Source organism: Balaenoptera ricei, chromosome 7 (assembly GCF_028023285.1).
Source record: "Balaenoptera ricei isolate mBalRic1 chromosome 7, mBalRic1.hap2, whole genome shotgun sequence".
Taxonomy (NCBI): Eukaryota; Metazoa; Chordata; class Mammalia; order Artiodactyla; family Balaenopteridae; genus Balaenoptera; species Balaenoptera ricei.
In genome coordinates this window covers 98,271,872-98,291,420 of record NC_082645.1, presented here as the reverse complement: position 1 = coordinate 98,291,420, position 19,549 = coordinate 98,271,872, and the positions used below count along the sequence as shown (strand labels likewise).

The window sequence follows — 19,549 nt, the reverse complement described above, 5'->3', positions numbered from 1 at the left end:
CCAGCTGGAGAGCTAGCTTTATACCAGTTATTCTGATATGACTCAAAGCAGAAGTCCCCCAAAATAATTTTACATTTGTTTTTATTAAAAAATTAAGACAGTAGTCCTCATTTTATAAAATATTTTCATGGATATATTTATGAAAGCCATTGATTTATAAATCATATTTCTCAACATAATTTTGATTATACTTCATTGATGACAGTAATAATACCTAAGCATTAAAGTTATGACATATATTTATATTATATTATATATAATAATATGTATTTTATATATATGTTATACTTAGTGTGTATTAATTCAGTCACACTCAGCAAAGCAAGACAGAGTAATAAAATAAAAGATATAAGTAGTATGTATAATTTCATCCCCTATTCTACTTAATGTACTTAGCATATATACATTTTGCTATATACTATACACTTCTAGGGACATTTATACATTTGTAAACACATATTCAGGTATAGAGTTATATACACAAAACATTGTGTGCTGAGTTTGTGGGCAATTGAAGTATAAACATTATTGATGATTTTGGCATCTACTCATTCATGAGACATGACTGGATTATCCTCTGTGCAAAGAATTAGCAACACATAAATACCAATAAGATATAACAAGGAAACAACATTCACAGAAATCTTCTGTTTAATCAGACTGAAAGAGTGTAACTGTTTTATAAATTCCATAAGAACCTCATAATTCATCCACTTATAAGTTCTAATTGTTGGTTTTAAAAATTCTGAAAATAAGTACATTCATAATAAGTCACTCATGTTAAACAGGAAATTCTGAAAAATTGACAGGTAAAAGCAACATATTACCACTTAGTTGAACAATTTAGAGAAAACATTAAGGTTAACTTTCTGTTGTTTATGATAAAAAGACACATCATTGAAATATTTGGGTAAAATATGACACAGAGAACTCAGACCCTAACTTATCCTGGAATCAAAAACCCTCTTCTCTATAGCTGATTTATTATGCAATGGCGCAATTACAAGATAAGGTGTTCACTGCTGACTGATTAACTTCACTGGTGATTGATTAACTTCATGACTAGTTTTTTTGTGACTCTCAGGTCATCAACGAAATTTTGTTTTAGGTCCTGAGAAAAAATATATTAGTGATTTATCCAGATGGTCCAATGGAGACATTATTCTTACTGATTAAATATGGAAATAAAGGCTATCTGAATATACACTAAGTGTAGTTATATTCCAATGTAATGTGGATTTCTTCACTGGGGCCCCTAAGGATTACAAAAAGTATAATCTGAAAATGCTGAATTTTTACATGAAATAAATTATAATAGTATTCTCTTTAAACATTCTAGGAAATTTAACAAGTATGATATATTTTACACATAGGCTAGAAGTCTCAAAAAAATAATTTAAAACAAAAACTCAAACAACAATTTACCATGAATAGAACATCAGCAACCGTGAACAATCATATTTCAGCTGCCACAGCTGGATACAAAGGTGCTCTGAGACTGTCATCAACCCAAGTAACTGAAGTACTGAAGCCTGCTTGTATCAGCACAGAGGGTGAGAATGGACTCAAACCTGAGATCTTTCCCATGAAGAATGTACTGTGATTCAAACTCACGTATGTATATGTGTATGCACGCACGCACACACACACACACACACACAACTACTAAAATACCTTTGGGCTTTTCCTCTGGGCAAATGGGTACCTCACCCTGATGAAGGCACAGCAATTAGTTATCTTTGTACAAGAAAAAGCTTCGCTACCTTTATAGACTTCTACATGACTTCAGAAGAGCCACAGGCCTCTTTATTGTCCTGAGAGTAGAATAATTCCCAAATATAAAAGATATAAAATTAATTCCCAAATATTAAAATATAAAATTTTTTAAAACAAAATACAATATACAGTTCTAAAAAGAGACCTGTATAAAAATGCAAAAGGGAAATCTACATGAAATAGTATATATTTAGCACATACTTTCAATGTTAGGGTATGTGCAGAGTACTTACTATCTATTATGTTCCAGACACTATATTAGGTACTTTTCTTATGACAATTTTTACAGATAAGAAACAGAATTACAATGAGCACACAAAGGTAAGTAGTGGAGCCAGGCTTCCAATGTTTAATTGACTCCAAAATCCAAGCTCTTTCCATTACATTGTACTACTTCTCAATTAATGTTTTTGTTAAGAGGAAAACAAATCATTTCAAATACTTTTTTCTGAATTTTTCTGAACTTGGAACAATTTTATGAACCAAAAAAATAATTTAGACCAAAATATGAAACCAAAAGCATTGATTAAAGTCAATGAATAAACACTCTCAAGGCATTTTTGTCAAGTTAATGCAATCTCTCTTTCATTAAACTGGTGTTTGATTTCTATAGAGATTCAATTAAGAAAAATCAGAAAAACGCTAATTTCTAATATATTGCTAAGTTAGAAAGTACATTGATTCTTTCGAGACAGCCTATAATTAAGAAATCATAATAGCCATAATGACCATAATCACTACAAAAGACAGCAATTATCCTGACCACCCCTAAGCTATGTTGTTCAATACAGTAGTCACTAGCCAAATGTGGCTATTTAAATTTAAACTTAAATTAATTAAAATTAAATAAAATCAGCAATTTAATTCATCAGTTGTACTAGCCACACTGAAAGTGCTTAGTAGAGGATGTGACTAATGGCTATCATCTGGGGGAGTGCAGATATAAAATATTTATAATATTACAGAAAGTTCTATTGGGCAGCACTGCCCTAGAACAAGCAAAGGAGAATTTTAGTTAGAGATTATAAATTATTTTCTTATTTGGCGGGGGTGGGGAGGGTCAGGGAGAGGAAGAGGGCAGAGGGAAGTGATTCTGAGTATCATTAGAGTAATTTCTAAAAGCCTTAGGATAAACTCAAGGTTATGCAGTATGTGGCCCCCTCCACCTCGCCCTTGTCAAGCTGCTTCTGCACTTTGCTCTCCATGCTTACAATTTGGCGAACATGTCATGTTCCTCCAGTGACTTGGTGCCTTTGCACAGGATGCTGACCCCACTCTCTCACTCTGTTAACTCATACTTTAGAATGCATTTCCTTTAGAAATAGGTCCCTGAACCATCTCACTCTCCAATCTGGTTGGGGTGACCACCTCTTGGCTTGCATAAAAACAATGCAGTATATTTCACTATATTTCTGTTTAACTCCTCCCCCATCACACATCTTAATAGTCTCTGGGAACCTTGACAGCAAGGACCTAAACTTGCTCATCTTTGTATCAAACACATGGCACACAGAAGATGCTCAATAAATGCTGAATGAATAACTTTACCTGGAACCTTCTTCCATGGCCAAATGGCTTAACACAAATTAAATAGTTCTTTAATAAATATGCCAACAAATACTAGCAGCTTACCCTTTGAGGTCATTAATTAATTTGTCTTTCTCCTGGACTGTTCTCTTGTGGTGCATTCGATGAAAATCACGTTCTTTCTGAGTTTTCAGCAGATCTTCTCTAGCCTTGCTGAAAAATAAAAATAATAACAACTTTAAAAATCACTGCTAATTCTTTTCTGAAAAAATTATTTACTTATCAGTTCAAATCCAGTACTAAGCAATTCAAAAGATTATTGAAAAGCAAAGATTCCACTATAATTCTCATTGAAATATCCCAACCAACATAACATACATGGGGGTGGGGAATGAACAGGCTAAAACCGGTAGTTTCAAAAATATCATTTATTCACATTTCATTTAAATAAAGGAAAATTAAAGGTATGCTGCCACAATAACACATAATCCATCTATTTTCAAAGACAATTTTTTTATAAAATTGAAATACATATAAAATAGGATAATTAAAAATAATTACAAATAAAGGAAAAGACTTTACAAAATTTAATTCTGAACTTACAAAATTTAATTCTGAACTTGCTTGAATATATGGTTAAGTGGGCTACTTAGTTCTGACAATTGTAAAAAAGAAAGCGTATAAATTCTAGAAAACCAAGATTTCATTCTGGTAAGGCATGTGAAAAATATACACCACCTACAGATCATATTACTAAAATAATTGGTAACTTAATGAGGAAAGTCTTCAATATCAGTGTTGTGATACAGAAGCATTCTTCAACTGGATATATCTTCTGTAGATCCCTGGCATAAAGCAAGCAAGAGTATTCTTTCTCAGCCCAAGTCGTATGTGAAAAAATTAATGGGAATGTTTCCCCCACCTCTACAATGTAAGTTAGTTCCAATGTAATAATGTAAAATATAATTTATAATGTAAAAGTGGTTATCTAACAGTCTTAGTTAACTGACAAAGTGCTTCTGCACTGAGATTCTAACATTCTGAAAAATGGATGGACTAGAGTACTGACAGCTCGCAAAAAGATCAGAATGGAATAAATCTGCCTCTCATATTTCAAAATTCAGATTATATGAAATAAATGCATGCAATAGATTTCTGCTTCAGGAGCTATGTCAGAGCAATCATTGAGGAATGGCGGCTGGGATACTGCCAGAGCAGTGGTATGAGTTTAGGTTTTCAGACTTCTGATGATGGCACATATTATGATCAGTGAGACTTCTTGCTGCAAGATCAAGCCACACGTGGCATATGGTGAAAATGTCTTTTCCATTCTTCCAAGTTTCTTTCTTTCTCCCCTACCATCTCCCACTTATTTTGGATGACCTGTATTGTTCTTCATTCTACTGTCAATGTTGTAGTTTTGACCACATGTAAATAAACATCGTGTCACAGTACTTCATGGTCTAACCATCTAACCCTCAACTTCATTTCCATGCCAACAATCTTGAAGGCACAAGAAAATGTTGATTAAAATATTGAGACTTGAAAAATAATCTGTGGAATATTCCAACTATTAGATAAACAAACAGTTTCTTCTTTCCAGGTTTTAACTCTGTGTGTATGTGTGAGAGAAGATGGACCAAACAAAAGAGAGAACCCCTCTGCCACCAAAATGTGCCTAATGAGTAGAGAAGTGAGTGAAAAGGAGGAGAGAGTTTAAGTAGAATGACTAGAAAAGATAAATGGCTGAGTTGGCATTTTGTTGTGAAAACACAAGAACATCACTTGAATTCACATTCCCTTACAAGAAAAGTATGTAAAGTGTCTAATATACTATCTTGCACATAGAAAATATTCAATAAATGTTACTGTAATCACCATCATCATCATATTACTGTTTAGTATAGCAGAACAGATATATTCAGTTCCTCAAACAGCTACATTTATCTACCTAAAATAGGGGGCATGTCACTAGGTAAATATCCTCTAAGGGATCAAAAATATCAGGATACATGATTATTAGTAACACTGATCTTTATGTATATCTTTATAAAAGAATTTAAACTTTATGAACATCTATTTTGAGTCTACTAAAACTCCATTTTGAGTCTACAGCAACTTGATGAATTACTTCATGAGCTTATATTTTATTTATCGTATCTGAAATGTAAACCCATAATAGGTTAAAAAAAACTTAGGGGCTTCCCTGGTGGCGCAGTGGTTGAGAATCCGCCTGCCAGTGCAGGGGACACGGGTTCGAGCCCTGGTCTGGGAGGATCCCACATGCCGCGGAGCAACTAGGCCCGTGAGCCACAATTGCTGAGCCTGCGCGTCTGGAGCGTGTGCTCCGCAACGGGAGAGGCCGCGATAGTGAGAGGCCCGCGCCGCGATGAAGAGTGGCCCCCACTTGCCGCAACTAGAGAAAGCCCTCGCACAGAAACGAAGACCCAACACAGCCATAAATAAATAAATAAATAAATAAATAATAAAAACCCAAAGTTTAAAAAAAAAAAAAAAAAAAACTTAGAAAAATAATATTGCAGAGTTTCTTAAGCAGAACCGCAAATGTGCAACACTGCATCAACTCACTTTTTAAATATACACTTAAAGTCCTATTTGTACTCATCCCAGGAAAGAAAGCATAGGAACTGATTGAAGTATTGGACTTTATAAAGTTTTTCTGACCATTAAACTGGTTTTCAGAGACTTGCTTTCTGTTTGCACAAATGAAGTCTACTCAGTGAAACAATTTAAATTCATTTCATGGTGATGCTTCTCCTATTATGACCTTCCTGCTGCCCATTTGCTTAATAAAAGGAAAATAAAAGTTGTACTAAAAAATAAAGTTTGAAATATTCATATAAGCAATTAATATTTAAACTATATAGTATTTTCTCATTATATTAGTAGAGCATTGTTGTGTTTAAGAAAAACTTTTATTAAGACAGACACCAAATATATAAATTCTATTTCAAGTACAATGAAGTAAGTTATTCAGTGAAACATTCTATTTAGATTCGTATATCATAAAGAACACACTACTAAATGCTTTTCCTTAATGAGATGGCAGAGTGACTAACTTCCCCATTTCAGGAAAGCAGCATATCAAAATATATAATTAAATTATAAAATATCAAGATACTCATATTTTTTCGTACTATAAAAGCACTGTCCCCAAAACTCCATGTTTAACGTATTAACGTAATTTAATAATGTATTCTAAAAAATTATTTTTAACTGAATGCTCCAAGTAAAATAATTTTTATTAACTGAATAGTTTTTACTAAGCTTTTAATAATAGATTTATTGAGTTATTCTGTTATCATAATTTGGCAAAAGGTATCATATAAACATTTTCTTGTTTACATGCACCAATCAAAGTAGGCCATCTTTGTCATGTATTTTTTTGTGTGCAAACTTGAATCAAAGTAATTTCTGATAACAGTACTAAATAATTACCAACTATTTCATTCTCTTCAATTGGTTATAAATAAATTAGTTTAACCCACTACAATTATTATTGGAATAATTGTCAGATAGCCAAAATACTACTCAGCTAGATTAGATGCAAACTTTCATTATATTCTTAACCAAAAAAGAAAGGGGTATACCCATGTCTGGAAGAAAATACCTTCTTAATTTAACAAGCAATTACCTAAACACTAAAGCATGAAATTTTATGGGCCTCATTATTATCTTTATCCACAGTGTGTGTTTCTGAAAGTCATTAAATTAAATGTGTCTTTGGAAATGCTGGGTACTCTTTGACCTTTCATCGAAGTGAATTTTGTAAGTGAAATTAGGGCCTATTAGTAAAGCACCTAATTTTTTCTCAGTATTAACAGCCATTTAATTTTCGTTATGCCTATATTTTCCGGCAGAAGATAAAACCAAGTATTTCATTATTTTTAAGATGGCACACTTTAATCTTCTATTAAGTAATCCCAGTCAGTATTATTTCCTGCCTAATCTTCAGGACTCTCAATAAAACTTTTCTGGTCTGCATTACATTTCCTTACTATAAAAGCTCAGCAAAGGAAGACAGTACTCTAAATGGGGCAAGACGTAGCTTCAGAGAAAATTATTTAAATTCCCATCATAAAAGGAAAATGATGCCTACTCCTAAGGAATACTATAAAAGAGGTAAAAATCATCAATTAACTACTCTAAAAATTATTAAAAGCTTAAAGAGCCAAAATGGTTTTTCTATTAATTTTTATTGGAGTATAGTTGCTTTATAATATTGTGTTAGTTTCTTGCAGTACAGCAAAGTGAATCAGTCATACGTATACATATATCCACTCTTTTTTCCATTTCCTTCCAATTTAGGTCATCACAGAGCATTGGGTAGAGTTCCCTGTGCTATACGGTAGGTTCTCATTAGTTATGTTTTATACATAGTAGTGTATATATGTCAGTCCCAATCTCCCAATTCATTCCACCCCCCCTCTTCCTCCCTTGGTAACCATAAATTTGTTCTATACATCTGTGACTCTATTTCTGCTTTGCAATAAGTTCATCTCTACCATTTTTCAAGAGTCCACATATAAGCAATATTATAAGATATTTGTTTTTCTCTTTCTGACTTACTTCACTCTGTATGACAGTTGCTAGGTCCATCCATGTCTCTGCAAATGAGACTACTTTGCTCCTTTTTATGGCTGAGTAATATTCCCTTGTATATATGTACTACATCTTCTTTACCCATTCCTCTGTCAATGGACATTTAGGTTGCTTCCATGTCCTGGCTATTGTAAATAGTGCCACAGTGAACACTGGGGTGCATGCATCCTTTCGAATTACAGTTTTCTCCTGATATATGCCTAGCAGTGGGTTTGCTGGGCCATATGGTAGCTCTATTTTTAGTTTTTTAAGGAACCTCCATACTCTCCTCATAGTGGCTGTACCAATTTACATTCCCACCAACAGTGTAGGAGGATTCCCTTTTCTCCACACCCTCTCCAGCATTTATTGTTTCTAGATTTTTTAATGATGGCTATTCTGACTGGTGTGGGGTGATACCTCATTGTAGTTTTGATTTGCATTTCTCTAATAATTAGTAATGTTGAGCATCTTTTCATGTGTTCATTAGCCATCTGTATGTGTTCTTTGGAGAAATGTCTATTTAGGTCTTCTGCCCATTTTTTCATTGGGTTGTTTGTTTTTTTTATATTGAGCTTCACAAGCTGCTTGTATATTTTGGAGATAAATTCCTGGTCAGTTGCTTCGTTTGCAAATATTTTCTCCCATTCTGAGGTTGTCTTTTCAATTTGTTTACGGTTTCCTTTGCTGTTAAAAAGCTAAAGTTTCATTAGGTCCCATTTGTTTATTTTTGTTTTTATTTTCATTACTCTAGGAGGTGGGTCAAAAAAGATCTTGCTGTGATGTATGTCAAAGAGTGTTCTGCCCATACTTTCCTCTTAGAGTTTTATAGTATCCAGCCTTACATTTAGGTCTTTAATCCATTTTGAGTTTATTTTTGTTTATGGTGTTAGGGAGTGTTCTAATTTCATTCTTTTACAGGTAGTTGTCCAACTTTCCCAGCAGCACTTATGGAAGAGACTGTCTTTTCTCCATTGTATATTCTTGCCTCCTTAGTCATAGATTAGGTGGCCATACATGCATGGGTTTATCTCTGAACTTTCTATTCTGTTCCATTGATCTATAATTCTGTTTCTGTGCCAGTACTATATTGTTTTGATTACTGTACATTTGTAGTATAGTCTGAAGTCTGGGAGCCTGATTCCTCCAGCTCCATTTTTCTTTCTCAAGATTGCTTTCACTCTTTGGGGTCTTTTGGTCAAAGTGTAAAAACTTTTGTTCTAATTCTGTGAAAATTACCCTTGGTAATTTGATAGGGATTGCATTGAATCTGTAGATTGCTTTGGGCAGTACAGTCATTTTCACAATATTGATTCTTCCAATCCAAGAACATGGCATATTTCTCCAACTGTTTCTAGTATCTTTGATTTCTTTCATCAGTATCTTATAGTTTTCTGAGTAGAGGTCTTTTGCCTCCTTAGGTAAGTTTATTCCTCAGAATTTTATTATTTTGATGCGATGGTAAATGGAATTGTTTCCTTAATCTCTCTTTCTGATCTTTCATTGTTAGTGTATAGAAATGGAAGAGATTTCTGTGTATTAAAAAAAAATGTACACACTGCTATATTTAAAACGGATAACAAACAAGGACCTACTGCATAACATAGGGAACCCTACTCAATATTATGTAACAACCTAAATGGGAAAAGAATTTGGAAAAGAATAGATACACGTATATGTATAACTGAATTACTTTGCTGTAAGCCTGAAACTATCAACTTACAACTTAATCAACTATACTCCAATATAAGATAAAAAGTATTTTAAAAAGCATATTTCTGTGTATTAATTTTGTATCCTGCAACTTTACCAAATTCTTTGATGAGCCTTAGTAGTTTTCTGGTAGCATCTTTAGGATTTTCTATGTATAGTATCATGTCATCTGCGAACAGTAACAGTTTACTTCTTATTTTCCAATTTGGATTCCTTTTATTTCTTTTTCTTCTCCAACAGCCATGGCTAGGACTTCCAAAACTATGTTGAATAAAAGTGGGCATCCTTGTCTTGTTCCTGATCTTAGAGGAAATGCTTTCAGCTTTTCACCACTGAGTATGATGTTAGCTGTAGGTTTGTCATATATGGCCTTTATTATGTTGAAGTAGGTTCCCTCTAAGCCCACTTTCTGGAGAGTTTTTATCATAAATGGGTGTTGAACTTTGTCAAAAGCTTTTTAAAGAGCCAAAATGTTAATAGCACACATTCACATAAGTCCCTCCTATTTTCCAGGCACAGCTACAGGCCCTGGGGATATACTGAGCACAAGACAAGTCCCTATTATATGGAGTTCACAATGTAACAAAAATGTATACATTAGATAATTAGATGTAAAGGACACAAATTTCGAGCTCCTTCACAAATATACAGCATTAACTTAAAGATAACCTAATAACTGGAAAGAGATACCATACAAATAGAAGACTAAAACTTATAAATATATCAATCCTTCCCCCCCAAAAAAGTATGTATGTATAAATATATGTGTATACACACACACACACACACATTCTTCCCAAATTGTTATAGATTCAACTCAGTCTTAATTCTAATCCCACCCCTGTCTTTCTATAGAAATTGACAAAGTGATTCTTAAATTTGTATGAAAATGCAAAGGATCTAAGATAGTCAAACTGTCTTTAAAAAAAGAAAAACAGGGCTTCCCTGGTGGCGCAGTGGTTGAGAATCTGCCTGCCAATGCAGGGCACACAGGTTCGAGCTCTGGTCTGGGAAGATCCCACATGCCGCGGAGCACCTGGGCCCGTGAGCCACGATTGCTGAGCCTGAGCATCTGGAGCCTGTGCTCCACAACAAGAGAGGCCGCGACGGTGAGAGGCCTGCGCACCGCGATGAAGAGTGGCCCCCGCCTGCCACAACTAGAGAAAGCCCTCGCACAGAAACGAAGACCCAACACAGCCAAAAATAAATAAATAAATAAATTTAAAAAAAAAAAAAAAAGAAAAACAAAGCTGGAAGACTAACTCTATCTGACTTTAAGGACTTAATTAAACTTACGGTAATCAAGAGTGTGGTATTAGTATAAGGATAAGCAAAGAGGCTAATGGAACAGAATAGAGTATAGAAATAGACCCACAATTACAGGGTCAATTGATTTTCAACAAAAATGCCAAAGAAATTCAATGAAGGATGAAAAATCTTTTTAAGAATGGTGCTGGAACAATTGACTATTCCTATAGGAAAGAAAATTAACCTCTAGCTCCTACCTCACACAGTATACAAAAATTAAAGGTAGATCACAGGCTGAAATAAAAATTCTAAATCTTTAAAGGTTTTAGAAGAAAACAGAATATTTCTGTGACCTGGGAGTAGGCAATGGTATCTTAGCCAAAATAGCAAAAGCAATATTGTAAGAAAGATAAATTAGACTTCCTCAAAATTTAAAATTTCTGCTCAGCCAAAGACACCATTAAGAAATTGAAGAATCAAGCCATAAACTGGAAGAAAATATTCACAATATTCTGACAAAGGATTTGTAACCAGAATATATAAAGAACTCTTACAACTCAAAAATAAGACAACTAATTCAACCAAAAACAGGAAAAAGATTTACACAGAAAGCAGGATCAATGAATGGCCAATAAGCACACACACACACACACACACAAAAAAAATGTTCATAATATCATTAGTTATCAGGAAAATGTATATCAAAACTACAAGAAGCTGCTACCATACAACCACTAAAATGGCTGAAATTTAAAAGACTAACAAAATGCGATGTTGGTGACAATATGGAGCAATTGGAACTCTCATATATTGCTCTTGAGAATGTAAAATGACTCAACTGGAATGTTAGAAAATGGACTAGCAGTTTCTTATACATCTACCCTTCATAAATTCCATTCCTAAGTTTTTATCTAAAAGAAAGAAAGCACATCCTCACAAAAAGACTTGTACACAAATGTTCATAGCAGTATCATTCATAATAACCACAGTTGGAAACAACTCAATAGAAAAAGGGTAAGCAAATTGTGGTAGACACTACACAATAGAGTACTACTTAGCAATAAAAGGGAACAAATTATTGATAAATGCAAAAATCACATATAAATTTTACAGATTTTAGCTGAGTGGAAGATGTCAAACACAAAGAAATGACTATTCTGTGATTCCATTTATGAAGTTCTCAAACTGGCAAAACTAATCTAAGGTGGAAAATAAAATCAGAACAGTGATTGCCAGGGGAGGGGACACAAAAGAAATTCCTGGATAGACGGAAATGTTCTATAGTAACATGAGTATGGAGGTTACAAGACTTCATCTGTTTGTCAAAATTATGTAGCTAAGACTTGTACATTTCAATTTATGTAAATTATAACACAAAAAAAGAACTGTAAAAAATAATATAATAAACAGGATGTGGGGTAGGGTGTGGGTGGAGATAGAAATGAAATAAGAATGGCAGAAAGTTGATAAGTGTTGAAACTGTCTGACAGGCCCAAGAAGTTCATTATTTTATTTTGTTTATTTTCTATATGCTTGGTATTTGTTTAGAATTAAAAAGTTAATATATATAAGCAAATAAATAAATTGCCTTGTACCTGCCTTCTGGAAAAGATGCCACACTTGGGTGTTTATTCAGTGTTACTGCTGCTGCTAATAATAAAGTTGATGAAGATGATACTGCTATTCCACCCACTTAATAATACTGTGTACTAGGTACAGTGCTCATTACACTGTGATGGGTAACACAAGCATAATCTTTGCCTTACAGGAGTATTAAAAAAAAAAGAATAAGGAAATAAAATATATACATATATATCCATAAACTGTAGTGAATGTTCTGAAAGGGAAAAAAATGATACTGTAATACAGAATACTGATTTAATCCTTACTGAGCACTTACCATGTGATGGATATTGTGCTAAACACTAAAATGATTCCCTCAAGGATAGGTAATGTCACCCCACTTACATATGAGAAAACTGAGAGATAATTATATTCTTATAGCTAACAAATAGCAGACAGTATGCATTTGTGTTGCTCTATCCATAGTATCTGATCCAATATCAATATCTGTCCTGAACCAAAGTTTGACTGGGGTTAGTAAGTAATGCAGAATTTGATAACAGCAGATGTTGTCCTTTCAAGAACCTAACTGTCCCATAAGAAGCCAGTTTGACTTCATTATTACTATGTTGTAACAAGATAAGTCAACCTATAAGAAGGTTATTCAGGATATAATGTTCTCCCTGTTTCCATTATGTCCCCCCATCCAGTCTATTTTCCACACAGGAGCCACCTTACATTATACTTCTCCTCAAAACTATCCATTAGCCTCACCATCCCACTCAAAGGAAAAAAAAGCAAAGTTCTAACAAAGGCCTCTACCACTTACTCCCTGATTCTAGTCACTATGGTCCCCTTGTTCATCCGCTAACAAGCCAAGCTGTCCCCAACATAGGCTCTTTATATTTCCTTTTCCCTCTGCCTGGAATTCCTTTTTCCCAAATTGACACACAGCCTCCTCCTTCAGTTTCGTCAGATATCTGAGAGGACGTCCCTCACTACACTGTATAAAACAGCACCTCATTTATTTCTGTCTCCTTTACTTGTGTTCTTTTTCTGCATGGCGCCTACCACCACCTGATTCAGCACATTCTGTCAACATCCGCATGTAGTTAGTGGTGATCTTACTGCACGGCACAGCCTTAGAGAGCGTAAACAGCATGGATGTGAGCCTATGAGGCAGAAGTAGAGGCAGAACAGCATGTCCTCACAGAAGCTGAGGGAGGACAAGAATGAAACAGGATGCTGTACACCAGAGTAGCACAGGCGGGGCGAAAGCCAGATTACGGGATGTTAAGTACAAGTATTATATACAATGATGATTTTAAGAGTAAGCCATCCAATTGAGAATATTTGCAGTCTATATTCTTAGCAGAAGACATAATATGCTAGTCAAGATACAGAACAAAATCAAGCAAACAGGTTTCTAATTATAAAACCCATAATTGTTTTTATGCACCTCGGACTGAGGTGAATATTGTGGCAGGTCAACTACCAAATAAAACAAGGTTTATGAAATAGTGTCTTAACTGTGAAAGATAACGCTAAGTGATGATTTTTAGTCTTCATTCAACTAACAGTTCTCTGCAAATGTGAGGTCACTTAAATTCTGGACCTATGCATTTAAAATAACAATTGGTCTACGTTTCAATATAAAAGTACAGTTATATTCTAATCTTCCAAGAAAGAATGTCAAACTACTACTTATATCATTCCTCTCCAGTATCTAGTATGTATTGGGTTGGTCAAAAACTTCACTCAGGTTTTGCCATAAGACGTTCTGAATGAACTTTTTGGCCAACTCAATAATATATTTAATGTAACTATAAATCTTTTTAATAATGCTGTTTTTCCCTTAAAAACATCCATAAAGAAATTTTCCAAGCAGTTTTCTCCCAACCTTTTATTTATCAAGATTTAATTGACATGTAACATTCTATCAGTTTCAGGTGTACAACATACTGATTGGATGTTTGTATATATTGCAAAATAATCACAATAAGTCTGGTTAACACCCATCAAGAAACATACAGATACACCATACACCAAATTTTATATTTTAGAAGATAATCTACATTTGCAGCAAATACAGGGAAAGCCTCTGTTCTAAAATTGGCATTGCTTACAGGAGAGAAAGACAATTTCTTTTTTAATTATAGCAATTCAGATATTTTATAGTGAAATATTTGCCCTTTTCATCTCTTCCTTCATGCTTCATCATTGCTGAATTTCAAAAATAATGACATGATAATTTTTTAAAATCTAGGGATGACAGCCTTTAGAGATATTGATAATAATTGCTGACATTTTCACAGCACTTTGTGATTTACACAGCTCTTTAATATAGATTGTCTTATTTAGTTATCACATCACTCCCTAGGAGTTAATAATATTATGCATAATTATTCCCAGTATAACAATAAGGAAACTGAGTTAATAAGTAGCAGAATATTGGAAGCTAGGTATTTGAACTTTAAGTTCAGTACTCTTTCCATGGCAAATCTTCCCTAGATAAATAATAAGCTTACAGCTATATGATTTCACTGATTTTTCTAGATTCATCACTAAATGCTACCAGTTTAATCAAGATAATATATAACACATCTGTAACCTGACTCTTTTTATGTATTAAATATTAATTATTATTAGAAAAGTGTTTGACATCTACATTTATCTTGCTTTAAGAAACAGCCTTAATCCTAAAAAAGAAAACTTTAATGTATATTCCTTAAAGGGAATCCTATGTTTATCACTAATTCCTACTGGGAAAATATCCTCACAAGTCAAATTGAAAAACCTGTGTGATGAAACTTACAGTTTGGGGCAAACTTGTAGCATGACAGAGGTAGTTTTGGGAATTCTTTACAAAATTTCAGTCTCCATTTTCTGGGAATGTATCCAACAAAATTAGGCCACAGGGACATCCTTCATCAAAAGGGGCTGTGAAGCACAATTTGCTTAATATTCATTCAATGATATAAATATTAGGCATTTACTAAGGGTCAAGCAGCTTTCCTTCAAATTTTCCATGTCAGGTAGCTTAAACTAAATAAATATTTTCCTTTTCTAATTTGTATAAGTTTAATTATATCAAGTAAGATAGATTTGAGAGATACCATAAGCCCATTGAAACTAAAACCATATTTTAGTAAATACAGTAAATTTTAAAAACATTTAGTAATCTGATATTTTAGTAAACATGAACAAGAGACAGATTTCATTTGAGTGATATCTGTTTGAATCACGGTTTCTTTTAACATTAAGTTAATAATTTGCATGGGCAACAGTTTATATGGTTTTCATTATAGTTATTAAATATAATATTCAATAAACAACCAGTAATAAAAATGATAATTTCATATCACTGAGGCAAAACTCATTGCAGAAAGAGGCTCTACCTATTCAAAAGAAATTAGCAAACTCAAGCAATAATTCAAAGATCAGGAACTGAAACACTATGCCAGGCAGCACTCTGAAAAATTTGCTGTGTCAAATTCCCAGTGCATCCATTAGGTGTCTATACTAAATCACAGTGAGTGTCAGGGCCAAGAGTGCAAACCACTTCTGAGAAATGGAACTGAGGATAGAGAGGATGCTGGTTCTAGTACTATCATTCTGTGGATCATCATACACTTCCATCTAAAATGTAAAATCCCAAATAGTACGTCCATAGATCATATGAAAGTTGTATAACTTGCAAAATACATTTCTGTAAGTGCACATAATAACTGAATAAACAATCGTACAAATTATCATTTATTTACCACCACCTCTCAAAAGTAGAAGCTTATTTTAAATGTTTCCTTTACCTGGCACAATACAGTCTCGTTTCTTTACATTGAAGTTTTTTACGAAGATCTTAGAAATATTATGTTCCTTTATGGTAGTTCTGTTTATCCAATTTTTGTTTTAATATGATTCTTTAACAGAGAAAGCCCCTCTTCAAATGTTTAATAAAAATTAATGAACAAAGCATAAACTGTCTACTCCATATCTAAGCATTGATTTTTCATCTAACACTGTCTTAGATAAGTATGTTCACCCCAAGTCAACACATTCACATATTTGTCTTTGCCAGGATAACACTGCCCATTTATCTAAATTTGTTTGCCAAAAATTGCATGTCTTTCATTAATTTAGAAAGAAAGAAACATGCAGAGATATTTGGTTTCTGTTAAGTTTCTCTTCTGTGCATAAATTCATGCTAGGAAATTACAAAATAACAGTTTTCTTCGGGCAACTTTCAAATACTGAAATTGCTCTACTAAGAATACACTAGCTCCTTCCTTCCTCTAGCTTTCTATAATTTTATTATTATTTCAGAAATTAGCTTAACCTCACAGGGGAAGATTTCCACAAGTCATGATAAGACTATCAAAATACATAAGGAAGCGAATGTTACATAACGAATTAACAACCTCCTGCACAACCCCCGGCATTCCACTCTTGTTGGTGAATTACAGTTGTGAGTGTTCTGCTCATCTGTTCAATTAATTTGCTGGTGAAGCCTTTCATATTCTTTCCAACTAGAATTGACATATAATTCATTTCTCCAGAGTTAAAGCTCTGTTGCATTAACCACCATCCACCTATTAGCTAATTCAATGCCTTACTTTTATTTAGTCCAAAATAAAAAAAAAAAAAAGTCATTAAAAAATAACATACTCAGCTGCTTGTTTATAGTGCTTCAAGTCTTTCTTCAAAATTTTGTTCTCATTTTCTAAAAGCATATTCTGGGTGTAGACATCTGGAACATGCCCACCACCTCTAAGTTCAGTTACTCCCTTCTGTATTAACTCATACCTAGGATAAAATCAAACAAAAGACTTTATATTGTTTCTTTCTACTACATTGGCTTAATTTATGTACATTTCAAAAAGTTAAATCACTTTTTAAAATCTTATTTATTTATTTTTGGCTGCATCGGGTCTTCGTTGCTACACATGGGCTTTCTCCAGTTGCGAAAAGCGGGGGCTACTCTTCGTTGTGGTGCGCGGGCTTCTCATTGTGGTGGCTTCTCTTGCTGCTCTTGTTGCGGAACACGGGCTTTAGGCACGTGGGCTTCAGCAGTTGCGGCGCTCGGGCTTAGCTGCTCCACAGCATGTGGGATCTTCCCGGACCAGAGCTCGAACCCGTGTCTCCTGCATTGGCAGGCGGATTCTTAACCACTGCGTCACCAGGGAAGCCCAAAAAGTTAAGTCTTAGGGAATGTTTATAGTGATAAGTTTCAATATAACTTTTTAAATTTAAAATGTCAATATTCGTGAGATATTTTTAAAATAAAATATTAATGAATTGCTAAGTACTAATATCATCATGGTGCATAAAATATAACTGAACATCTCCTATGCTCCAGGCACTAGTCCAGACACTGGTGAAATTAACAAAAATGTCCAAGTCCCTACCTATCTAATGGAGTTTCCATTCTAGTGTGGATGGTGATATATTCTATGAAGTAAAATAAAGCAAGATAAGAGAAACAGAGAGACTGAAGTAGAGAATGATGGGGGGGTGTTTGTGATACTTTATATAAGGTGGCCAGAGAAAGTATAACTGACAAAGTGATATTTGAGCAAGGAACTGAAGGAAATGAGAGACTAAGCCATGTGGATATGTGGGAGAAGAGCATTCTTGGCTGATAGAAAAGTAAATATAAAGGCCCTGAGACAGGAGGTGTTTGACATATACAATATAAAGCAAAAAGCCAGTACATCTGTAGTATTTGGAAACGGAGCCAACTAAGTGAGCAGGAAAGAGAATGGTGACAGATAAGTCAGGAAGACAGCAGGGAGCCAAAAAGAGGAATGTGATTTTACTCTGAATCAGAAGCCATCGGAATGCTTTAAGAGACAAGTGACGCTGATCAGATTTATGTTTTAAAAGGATTAGTCTGGCATCTGTTTGAAGAAACTGACTCTAGAGAAGCAAGAGTAGAACCAGAGAGTCTAGTTAGGAGGCTGCTGCAATAGTTCAGGAGAGAGAGATTGGTGGCTTAGACAAAGCTGGTAACAGTAAAGATTGTGAGGAATGGGTATCTTCTGGACATGCTGTAAAGGTGGAGCCAACAGGGTTCTCCTACAGATCAGATGTCAGGTGTTGGTTAAAAAAGAAAAGTCAAGGATGACTCCAAGGATTTTAGCTGAGCAACAGACAGATATTTAGTGAAGGGGGGACAAATGCAGTAGGAATTGGTGCTTAGAGAAATCAAGGAACTGTTTCTATCCATGTTAAATGCAATATGTCTGCTGGGCAATTAAGTGAAAATGAACATTATAAGTACATGTCCAGAGTTCAGGGGAAAAGTTAGGACATGCAGTTTAAATCTGGGAATGATCAGTAAATAGATACACTTCCAAGTCACAAGATTGGATGAGGCCAGTTAGGAAGTGAATGTAAAGAGAGAAGTGAGGAAGACCTAGGACTGTTTCAAGATTGGGAAGAGAAGGAAATACTACCAAACAGAGACTAAGAAAGAGAGGGGGCAGTGAAGTAGTGAAAGAATAGAAGAGTGCTTGGGTCAGGGACCAAGTGAAGAAAGTGTTGCAAGAAATAAGAAATGGGTAACAGTGACAAATGATGCAAGGAGAAGGAATAGGAGGAGTACGGAGGATCGATCACTGAATTTGGTAACGTGAAGTCACTGGAAAAAGTTTCAGTAGAGTCATGGAGGTGAAAGTGGAACTAGAGTAGGAATGAGAGAGTAGGAAATGAGGAAGTAGCAACAAACTCTTTCAAGGAGATAAGCTACAAAGCAGAGCCCAGGAAATCAAGATGAACCTAGAAGAGAAAGTGGAGTCCAGGGTGTTTTGTTTTCTTCTATTTGTTAATATATGACATATTATTGTACATCTCTATGCTTATGTGAGTGATTCAGCAGAGAAGGAAAAAGTTTACAGTGCAGGAAAGAGAGGGGACAATTGCAGGAGTCATGTGCTTGAGTAGGTGAGAGGAGCTGGGATCCAGTAGAGGAGAGCTGGCCTCAGATGACCGTGTATATGGCTCAGCCGCTGTGACAGGAGAGAGGGAGAATGCTGACAACAGAGGTGACAGGTTAGTAGAGAGGAAGCAAGAGTTGTGGAACTTCCATTTTCTCAGTGAAGTAAGAAGGAACATCAGAAAA

The 19,549-nt window shown here is 34.5% G+C and overlaps 1 protein-coding gene across 1 annotated transcript in view; it reads right to left on the bottom strand.

The window, feature by feature from the left end:
• Positions 1–19,549, bottom strand: part of SPAG16 (sperm associated antigen 16) — a 910,587-nt gene that overhangs the window by 858,587 nt on the left and 32,451 nt on the right. The window contains exons 5-6 of the mRNA XM_059927392.1: positions 17,095–17,232; positions 3,409–3,516 (exon numbers count right to left, since the gene is read on the bottom strand). Coding sequence (XP_059783375.1) covers positions 3,409–3,516; positions 17,095–17,232 — 246 coding nt within the window. The remainder of the gene's footprint in view (positions 1–3,408; positions 3,517–17,094; positions 17,233–19,549) is intronic.